This window comes from Nanorana parkeri, unplaced genomic scaffold, assembly GCF_000935625.1.
Source record: "Nanorana parkeri isolate BGI_ZX_2015 unplaced genomic scaffold, ASM93562v1 scaffold281, whole genome shotgun sequence".
NCBI lineage: Eukaryota > Metazoa > Chordata > Amphibia > Anura > Dicroglossidae > Nanorana > Nanorana parkeri.
In genome coordinates, this window is record NW_017306549.1 from 86754 (window position 1) to 98332 (window position 11579).

The following is an 11579-nucleotide window of genomic DNA, read 5'->3' on the forward strand; positions in this document are numbered from 1 at the left end:
CCCCCCCCCCCCAACCCCTGCATTGCTTAACTGACAAGACATTGTGAGGTTGATTTACTTAAGGCGAGTAGACTGTTTACTTTGCAAGGGCATTTTCAATTAGCTTAGTGAATGTGGTAAACATTTCATTTACGTAGAATATCCAATCACATGAAGAGAGAAAAAACAACTGTATTTTTGTTTGCACATGATCTGATGGTGGACATCAACATAGCCTTACCGCATTCACTAAGTGAAAATTCCCTTCAGTTAGTGAATGAATTCACAAAGCGAACAGCCTATTTGTCCTTGAGTAAATCAACTCCTAAGACTCCATAAATGCTGAAAGTGAAATCAAAGTTTGAAAATGTATAAACCTTCTTGAGTTTTCTTCCAGGTCAGCCCAATGCCATACCCCATAACTATGTTAAAAAAAACTTTTTCATTTTGTTACTTTGTTTTAGAGGCATGATAGCTAGGGAAACACTCTGTGGTGCATGCTTATTTTGCTTTAATGGTTAGACCAGCCCTGAGTCATACATTATATCTGTAACCCATTAACTCTGTGAGGGAGAATATACTCTCTTTTAATACATGGTAGAGTATATGAAAAACTGGGGATTTTCAGTTTTTCTGGACATCTCCATTGATCTCCATGAACAAAAAAAAAACAAAAACAAGAAAATGTAACTGTGCTGCCTATACTCCAAATACAACTAATCATTTGTTTCTTTCCACTCTAAGGACCTTCTAGCACAACTGAAAACAATTTCAGAATTCTATAGACTTCCTTTGACAGAAGAACAACTTTGTGAGGTAGAACGTCGAACTTCTTTTGCATCAATGAAACAGAAATCTGAAGGCACACATGGGAAACTTAGTGAAGCTTTCTTCAGAAAAGGTATCAACAACTCTAACATTTGGCAGAGAAAACACTGGTTCAGTTCCTAGATACCAAAAGGGCTTTAGAGGCTCTTTAAATCTGAACTGCAGGCAGATACGAAGACCCAAGCTAATGCAGCCCTTTATTCGTTAATTCATTATTTAATGGATTTTTTAAAAAGTTCAGTTGAGACTTACTATATTATTACAATAATGCAGGCAGGATGTATAAACGGTAATAAATTTAAACTTTCTTTTATTTTTGGTGCAGCAAATGTTAAAATACCTTGTGCTAGCAGTTTGAGCTACCCCCTGTTGAAAACAAATTGCAGCAATCGGGGTCTCCAGAAATTCAACACCCCCCCTGTTCAGTGCTCTGAACAACAGCGATGATCAGGGATCAGCATTAAGCATGAGCACTGTTGATTGAAGTATTGAAGTACAGGCATGGGAGGTGTCGAACTGCTGAGCTCTGTGTTAAGCAGAGGTCTGGCTGTCTAGCGTGCCACCAGCACAGGGTATTTCACCCTTGCTGCAACAAATAGTAGTGTTAAAGTAAAACAAAAGTCCACTACTAATTGTTTATGCATGCTGAAAGCATTACATTAATAATATAGGAAGGTCCATTTGGGCTGTAAATGCGAGCAGTGTAAGAAGCCAACATTGACCTGGCATCTGCCTCTTGCAAGCCCCTGTGCTGCAGAGCTAGTTTGGGAGAAGGAAATTCAGGTTTCCTGCCCTTCCAGACAAGACTGTGCTGTGTGGGAAAGCTGTATTAATCTCAGAACTGGATGCATAGAACAGCTCCTATGTATGTTTTTTTTCTGTGCATTTAGGTGTTTGTTTGGAGTTCAATTTTAACCAAATATTATATATATGGCTACTTATTTAAGGGGAACAACAGATTACTTTTCATTATTCAAATTAACCAAATTTTGGACAAAATGTGGTTGGGCATTGCTTATTAACGTAGGTTAGTTTGTGTTTTATTTATGGTCATCCTCCAGGAAGCCGCAGTAGGTGGGAGTGGTGGTTTCCATTTTAAGAAAATTTCCCATATCACGTAAGCAGTATGGAAGAAAACTAATAACTTGGTTTGTCTGTGTAAATTATATGCACCAGTAGGACTAATTCAAGCTCTAGATGGTCCATGGTCAGATTGTTAACTATGATATCATTCAGCACAGATAATTTGTTGGCAATAAGCCCACACAAAAGGACAGGACCAAGCCATATAAGAAAATCCATGCTTCTGTCAGGGACTTGGGATCCATCCACTCGCACAGCCGCGGCGGCGTCTGGTTGCTAGGTGACGTGCAGGCCGGCTTGCGTCCACGGCTCCTCCCCTCAGATGCCGCCCTCAGACGCAGTCTGTATGAGAGTGACAGGCTTAGCAGGCTGGTCCTCCCGAAGCGTCCCATTGCTAGGAGACTTCGGGAGGGCCGATCCTGGCGGCTCCACCCCCAGCCCACCTGTCTCTCCTACAAAGGCTGAGACGGCTCACTTGCTCACCGTTCTAGCGAGGTAGAACGTCAAGCAAGCTTCTAGTGCTCTTACCGCTGCCATCCTGAACCTTGTAGTCCTCCTCCAGAGGACTGAGATCTTGGACAATTCCACAACCACCGGCTCTCGATGCCCGAACTCCCAAGGGGGATTCTGTTTTCCCCATAATCGCAAGTACCACCTGCACACTCCATTGAGTTACTATTGCATACTATTCCATTGGCTTAAAGTGACAGTACTCTACTTATGAGTGTTCAGTTTGCATTATATGTCTGTACTACTGGGACTGATAACCTGAATTTAGTTTAACTACGCTGCCACGTTAATTGCTACAATCATTATTGTTTATGCATCAGTGAGACAACTACTACTACTACAAATCCCAACAGGCCCCAAGGAATCACAATTGAGAACCAAAGGGACATCTCAGTCTGTTAATTTATTCAGTTTGCAACCATGTGGTGGTGCATGATGTGTTGGGGGTTCCGACCCCACTCAATACGATACAGAGTGCGACAGCGAACCCTAGAAATCTTAATTTAGTTCATTATTCTCTAGCTGAAATCATTTGGGTCACAGAATCAGCAAAAAGTGTCTCCCAACCCTCTCTGTACATAATGGGAATATAAATTCACCATTTCTGGGAAAGATTGTCTACATTAGGGGCATCTGTGTATAGTAGTTTCAAATATAGTGAGGAGAGTGATGTTACTACTTAAGGTTTCAGTAGGATCTGAGGCTGCGGTAATCTTTGCTAAAAATTGTTACAGTAAACTCCCCAATATCCGGCATTCAAGCAACCAGCACTCTTAAGCAACCGGCAAAAAAAAATGGAGGACATTTTTTGCCGGTGGCTTGATGAACACTAAAAAATTGTCGGTTGCTTGGTGCACACTAAAATATTTTTGTTAGAAACTAAATTAATTTAGTTGCTCGTGAAATTCTTTGTTTACATCTTGCTGCTTGCGGGTGGCTAGATTCCGTAGTCAGCAGCAGAATGTAAACAATGGGGAGCAATAGCCAGCCTGCTATTGGCTATTTCAAATTGCAATAGCCAATAGCAGGCTGGCTATTGTACCCGTCCACTGAGAAGAGGAGAGGACCTAAGAGAGAAAGTTCTGAGCAGTTATTATTAACTCTCAAGCAACAAGAAACGACAGTTATCCGACACCTGCCGATCCTCGTGGGTGCCAGATTGCTGGGAGTTTACTGTATTGTCTTGCGTGTCTTATTTGTAAATAATCAAAAAATGTGGTTGGGGATATTAAATTTGATTTTCAGTTTGTTGAAGGGTAAAATAAAATGACTGCATGTATAATATAGTTCAATGTTTTCATACCATAATCAGACCATATCTTAAGATCCGGAATTTGTTTAAAAGGATTTTTAGGTTTTAGAGATAAAAACAGAAACAAAATTAGAAGGAGAATACAACAAAGCAGATACAACAAGCAGCAGATCCATGCAAGTAGAATCTAACAGAATGGTACTACAGGTAAATACAAATAAAGGGCAGTAGCTTATTAATCTATAGGAGAGGTATAGCATACAGAAAGGGTTTCCAGAATCCATGAAGAGGACACTGTTAGTTACTGATTCCTTATATATCAGAGCAATATTGAAAATCTCTAATAAATGGGATTTGACTTTGTTTATAGCAGGAATACAGTTTTTAATCTAAGGTGTTAGAATGAATCTCTTACTTTAAATTAGAATGTAATTCAATAAAGTTAGTATATTAATAGATAAGCCATCAGTACAGTTCTTAGGCAACAGAAACAGAAAAAACTTTTGGGGTCTAGCAATATTAATTTTAGACATTAGACTTATGTACCTATCAATCTTCGACCAAAAAGTTTTATTTCTTCACAAACCATGTGCCAAATTCATGTTAGGAAGGCCACATTTTGGACATTTATTATTATAGTAGGAAATATTATAGTAGGAAACTACTAAATTCTATGACTATTACCATATTGACTGGAAAAAAAGTGAATCCACATCTACTTGGCATATTATGTTTAAACTGAAGGTAATTAAATCCAACCGAAGGGTGGTTATCAAAATCTATCAAATGAGAGTGTAAAAGCAACCATCTTTTAGTCATAGTAACAATGTCCATAAACATTTCCTTGTCTAATATCAACAAAGGTTCCAAATAGATATTGATTTAGTGATTTTATATTCTAGTTTTAAAAACATATGAATATGTTTCAATGAAGCACAAGTATCTCTCAGTAGTGGATTTTGTTTAATATCAAAAGGAATATATTTCCAATCCATATGTAGTGTGTGACCACACATTAGGTTTTCAGAAAGCATGTGTTGCAGCATTCCAAACTCTAAGGGTGGTTTGCAATGAAAGAGTTATACTGGGGTTAGATCTAGGGCCATTAAAAACTAAATTGCGTAGATTAGTATTAGTATGAGCCCAAATCCTATGTTTAAAAATTAATTCTTGAGTTATCGTATATGTGTTTAAACCATCATCCAACCATGATCAATCCTGCTGCTCAATAATATTTTTGGAAATTAGGAAGAGCAAGTCCTCTTTTGTTCACAGAAAGCTGTAAAGTTGCTGATGCACCCCTTGACGTTCTATTCGACCAGATAAAGGATTTTGTTATTTTGAACAGGACAAGTTGGAGACTGGAAGAACCTCTTTACCGAAGAACAGAGCAAAGAGATGGATGAAAAGTTCCAACAAAAGCTTGCTGGGACAAAGCTGGGTGATTTGCTGAACTATGAAAAATATTGCAAGTTCTAGACATTTTAGAATGAATCACAATAAAGCTATGAGTACCTGCAATCACACCAGATTTAGAAGGTTACAAATCTCATATGAAATAAAACCTTTGTTAGTTATAATAAATGTAGTTTAAATAATAAATATAAAGAAATATACTGTGATTTTCATATTGTTCATTTACATTAAAAACATATAACTGCCTATAAATGACTAAATTAAACTGTTCTTTGTTTCACCTTGGAGCACTATAATTAAATATAACGCTTTTTACCTAATGAAAAAAATGTATTTTTGTACTTACTGTAAAATTAGTTTCTTGGAGTTTATTAAAGCACACGGGTTTCATTATTCAGAAATGATTGTTATACTGCTCATAAACAGAAGGAGTTGGACACTGACGTGCAAAAAAAACACCACCTTTTCCTTGTGTACAAACAAAGACAGTTCTTTACAGGACAAGGCCATGAGCTCACATAAACGACTTGCAGATCCAATAGCAACCAGGAATGCAACATTGCACAGGGAAATATATGATGATCGGTTCAAAAGGTGGTTTTTAAAGAGCCAACAAAACCAGATTAAAGACTCATTGAGTGTTGAACCCTTTCTGCAGAAACCAACCGAATATGGTATTAATGGTGGTGTTCATGCATTCCCATAAACAAAGTAGCTCCCGATGTTCGGTCCCCACGGCCAACTTGTAAGTTAGTCTTGTGAGACTGAGTCCCACCAGAAGCCCTAACCTGGAAAGTGCTCTACAGCTAACTAACACAGTACACAACTGTCTGGAAAGCACCACAAGTAGAGCCCAGGGCCTGATGTTAACATTCCTGGAAGGCCCTGCAGTCTTCAGCTCAGCAGGGTCTGTGTACGGCCTCCAAAGCTGAGAAAATACAAATCTAGATGCATAAAGAGCCCAGCTTAGCAGCATGTAGAAGAAGTCTTGATTGAAGCAAAAAACTATCTTGAGAAAAAATAAAACGGCTGGTAAAATTGTTAAATTTTTTTTACAGAGAAAGGATGTTCAACCTCCTAGGAGACTAGTAACAAACTAAAGCACGTTGGGAGTGGGAGAAGTTATACCTGGCTGGCCAATTGCTTTTTTGTTTGTCAGTTTCCAAATCCTTCTGTAGGTGGCAGTATAACCCAATTGTCTGTGAATACTGAATCCTTTTTCCCTTAATGAACAAAAAATAAAATAATATCACAACAACTAGGTTTTCAGTGAGTTGCTTTATTCAACAATATTCTTTATTTGGATGTGGTGCTGGGTTATTTTCTTCTATGTTTGTCACACATGTTTTCTTCATGTAGCCAATCATAACAGTGCCCTGGTAATCCTTATTACGTACATTTTTGAAACACACCAACATCCTGTCCTCTCTGGGGGATCCACATCCTTAACCGCCTTCTTGGATCTGAGTGGCTGTTTTTAAACATCAGCCACACCCACTCGCGCGCACCGAAAAACTGCCAACATTTAAAAACAGGCAGTGATGCCAGTTTAGATACAAGCGGTCCGCCGGCTCAATTGCTTGTATAATGTGCCGGTATGTACACCCCCCCCTCTCCACGGCCCCCCTCCCACTGGTCCCGAGCTCCACTGTGCCCGTTGCGAGCCCAGGACCAGCATGGTGGCTCTGTGACAAAGGATCAGAGGGAGCTCGGTACATCAGGGTGCTATGGAGCCATCCTTGTGCATGCAAGTAAGCTGTGTGTGTCTCCACAAACATATAAGCACAGAAGGGCAAGCCACATCTCTGCTCCCTGCTCCTCCTTCCTTCTCCAAGCTAGTAGATGGACAGCAGCCGGGGACTGTGTTGCTCCTTAGAATCTTGTACTTGACAACAAGTTCAAGGAAGTAAAACTGTGATTGTTCGAGCCAATCATTTGGAAACGTGATGACTGTAAGTGATTTTCCAAAAATGTAAAGGAATATTTAGCTGGGCAATGTATATTTGTTTGATCTGGATTCATTATTGAAAAAAAGAGTTTAAGGCTACTTTAAGAAGTTATATGGGAAGGAAGGAGCACAATTAAGGGCATACCCATCGCCCCCATTCACTACCCATTGAGCTTTCCCACAACTCAAATTATTTATTTTTCTGCCCCCTCCCATTTACATTATCTCTTATGTAGTTGGAGGAATTCTGATGTCTGAATTCTGAATCTCACCATCGAGGCCTTTTGTACACATTACTCCATGGTTCTTTGATGCATACTGTTGTTAATAATGATTTTATCGAACTGAGGTTCCTAGATAAAGTATATCTGTTTGGGAATTGCACATACTCCATTCACCATCCCACATCAGTTCTACTTCTATTCTTGTTATGTTATTCTCTACTACAATAACAGGTCCTGCCTTTGTGTGTTTCTTACACACTACAAACTCTTAAACTGGCAATACACATCACAATCCGATTTTTTTTGTTCTCTGAAGAAGAACCAAAATGATAATCCACTGTTCTGTGACTGCAAGTCAGTCGAGCTGACTGATTGTGGCAAAATCCTTCTGACAGATTGCTTGACGGGGTTACTGTTTTCAACTGGTTTCTAATACATTGCAATTAATAGTAAATGTATTTCAATATTTAAAAATCAATCAAAGTTTTCAAGTGGTGTCAAATGTATTCACTATTGTATAAATCATCAAAAGCTGGTTAAAAGTGTTTGGAATTGCTATAAACTGATTAGTGTAAGGCCAGTATTATTGTCAGCTGGTTAGGAATTTCTACAGGTAATGGAAAGAGCCTCGCTACTTGGAGGCCAAGCAGCTTTGTGCAGCCAGTTTCTACACTGATAGCTGTCTCCACTTTCCTCCCACCTGTCAATGGTCCTTTCCATCTGTCAATATAGCTCTTCTAGCTTTGAAGCATCTCCATGGCTTCCTGCTCTCTCCAGAAAGATACTGTACATGGCAGAATAACATTGGAGCTTGGAGTTAGCAGTTTCTATGCTGGAGCAGGAGATAGTCAGCAAGATTTACAGGGTTATTCACAAAAGGGTGAAGAGTTTGGAGAAGGCAGGAGAAGTGAACAAACTAGGACAACATAGCTGAACTGGAAAGTGAGTTGCATTGGAGAATTTTTACAAATCAGCTATTTTGGCCTAGATTGTTCACTTCTCCTGCCTTCTCCAAACTCTTCACGCTTTTAGTGAATAACCCTGAAAATATCTGGTTAGAACTACCTATGCCAGAATTACCTCTACACTACAGAAATTGATTAATTTTGTTTTACAATAAATCAAACTTTGGATTTGATTTATATTAAGCAGTGACTATCTATGAGAGGCAAAGCAGGTTCCCCTTACCTCTGGTATGTTTTTTTTTAAAATGAAAAGGTATTTCATGATGTTTAGCAGGCAAAAAACATGCCTTTGTGTTGTGGTGGACACAAGAACTGGCATCTGTTCTTGCCAGTGTAGAGCAGGTGCCTCTAGTCATTGGTGTGGATAACTTATTGAGCAATGGATCAGGATGGATTGAGCCAGATGCTTCTGACTCTCCATGTAATTTACATGTGAGCAGTGTCTCACTGTCTGTCTGACCAGGGCAGAGCTGGCAGAGCTGGTTTCTAGCCTGTAATTTGTTTACTTGCCAAGACAGTATAGGTGCGTCTATCCTTGGGTATAGTTTTATTTTTTTACTTTTTATTTTTACTAGAAGCTCACCCTCCAATATACTTATATGGACTTTCCCAACGCTCCTCTGCCATTCCTTCCTCCATCACAGCCACCACAAAATACATGTTGTGAGAGAGCATGTGACCTCCCATAATGCAGTGCTCGGGCCTAGAAGCCAATTGGTTGGCCCAAACACTGTTCCATGCATCCACTTTTTTAAAGACTGATCCACATTGAGACAGTGAAGCCCTAAACAAATATAAATTCACTCAAAGGCTTGAAGCAATTGTGTCTTCCACAGATCTTACCTATACCAAAAGTTAGTGATGCCTGCTATATATTAGCTAGATGAACACTGCATCACTACAAATGTCCATCATGTCCAAAGGGTGAGATGTACCTGCTTTAAAGTCCAAATCATCCAGAAGTCACTATAACTCTCTAATATAAATACCTCTTTATTTTCAAATCAAGTAATTTACCAATGCTTTGGGCCTGCATAATGTCCCTGTCACATACCTTAGTAGAGGCCAGGACAATGACGGAAACAATAAGAAGGTGTAGGTTGAGCAGCATTATGGTCTAGAGGCTGTCATGGTGAGCTACAGTTAGCAGATTGGTGACAGGGGCATAGTCAAGAGGAAGACTATGGACACTAACATCTAGAAGATCAGTAGGTAGAGGCCAAGTCAAAAGGCAGGACATGGTTAGGGATAGGCAACAGATCAGCAAGTAGAGATATAGTCAAGATGCTGGCAAGGGTCAGCACCAGGTAGCAGACCGATAGGTGGAGAGAAAGTCGAGAGGCAGGCTAAGGCCAACATATACTTGCCAAAAGAAAACAAAATCAAAAGGCGGGCCAGGGTCAGCAACAAGAGAAGTACCTGAGTAGTAGAGACAATCCAGAGTCAGGAGTAAAGTGTCCAACAGAGATCCATTATAATCCCTCTGGGAGTGAGGAAGAACAAACATGCCAGAGTCAAGTGTAGCAGAAGCTGAGAGGCATAGGTAACCATGTCAGGAACATCTAAGCAAAGAGCACTCAGCATAGGGAGAAGCTGAATGCTGATATAAATATCTTGTTTTGTGTCAGCAAAGGGGTCAGGTGTAAACATGTCCTGTGTATGCACACAGGCATTTGCAGTTCTGTAGGCATGCATGCCGAGTTGTCGACCTGGGAGTATGGCTATGCCTGCTGGAACAACCAGCAGCAGCCATGGCTCCCTAACAGACCCTTTATCAAGGTTTATTCATCATATCACTAATTTGGACTTTTAAAATGGCTCTTCAAGCACTCACTGGCGAGATACTTTAAAAGTCGGTACTCTTTATGGTAAAAAAAAAAAAAAAAGCAAAAGGCTAACAACTTCAGAAAGTGACTTCTCATTTTTGTTAGTAGGTTAAAATACATAGAGGGGATTTATCAAAACTGGAGCAGACAAAATCTGGAGCAGATTTTCAATTCTTAACTTAACAAACTGAAGAGAGAAGCTGATTGATTGCCCTGGGCAACTGCTCCAGATTTTGTCTACTCCAGTTTTGATAAATTCCCCCCAGAACTAGGGTTGCCACCTGTACAGGATTTACCCGGACAGTTTGGGTTTTGAATGCTGTGTTCGGGTTTCATGGCAGCAGAAACCCGGACACATGATGTCAGGCAGACAGGGGGCAACCAAAATTAATATAGGGGCTACTGGCCCCCCACTAAAAATAGTCTCTACTGTGATATTTACATATGAATGGGCGGCACTTTTTACTTATGAACAAGCCACAACTCATTCTCCCACAAAAATGTCCGCGCGTCGCTGGAGTGTTCGGGTTTCGCTTGAAGAAAAGGTGGCAACCCTACCCAGAACATTTATTTGCATTGGGCTGGCTTAGGTGACTTTACCAAACTCCATGCCTGCTTTTCTTCAGGGGTTGTATAATAAGCAGAGTTCCCCACCAAAGAATGCATTCAAGAAAAAGGCAGTGCTAGTGTGTAATGCGCCCCCTCCCAGTGCCTCATTCAAAAGAAAAATGCAGAACAGGCCAGCAAGATGACACCAGAAGAACTGAAAGGAATTCTATGCTTGGTCAACTCCCTATTAATTAATCAATGTTGCACTGCACTTTAAATATTACATCACATTATAAATAAATGTAAATCATATTCAAATCATTCACTATATAACAATAACTATACTGTATAATAATATCACAATAATAATGCTAACTTTAATAATATTAATGTTAATATTAACTATATACTATATAACTATAATAATATTAAAACTCATAACCAGTGTCCAAAAAGTGTATAAAAATATCTAAAATGTGTTCCCCCTTACTTCCCCTTTTTTGTGCTCTATTTCCCTACAATGAACTCACCAGATATGCTGGACCATTAAATATAAAAATGGTCAGATATAGCTTAATTATTATTTGCAGAAACCAGATTCCTTTACACCACAGTCCAAGAATAATAATAAATAGGGGTGGAGTTAAACTATATAAAGAAGTGGATGTCACTGAGCACATTGGCACTTTTTGGACACTGGTTATGAGTTATATGGGACACCAATATTATTGTATAGTTAAAGGAGAACTGTGAGGTGAGTGCTTTTCACTCACCTCATAGTTCTAGCCGACCTGTGACAATGAGACTGTCACAGGTCGGCTGAATAGATCGGGAAGTGAGCGAACACATACCGACGTTCGCTCACTTCTCGATCCTGTCACGGCCCTTTGCTGTGACAGGGGAGGGGCTGGATTCCCCCCTCCCCGCTCTGATCCTCCAGCGCTGACTGGCGGAACGGACGGGAGAGAGGACGGGTACAGCTGGCTCTGCCTCTAGATA

The 11579-nt window shown here is 39.9% G+C and overlaps 1 protein-coding gene across 1 annotated transcript in view; it reads left to right on the forward strand.

Moving 5' to 3' along the window:
- The window catches only part of LOC108787735 (sulfotransferase 6B1-like), a 32539-nt gene extending 27408 nt beyond the window's left edge, over positions 1 to 5131 (forward strand). Inside the window, exons 6-7 of the mRNA XM_018557356.1 lie at positions 724 to 880; positions 5001 to 5131. Coding sequence (XP_018412858.1) covers positions 724 to 880; positions 5001 to 5131 — 288 coding nt within the window. The remainder of the gene's footprint in view (positions 1 to 723; positions 881 to 5000) is intronic.
- Positions 5132 to 11579: the final 6448 nt, after the last annotated feature.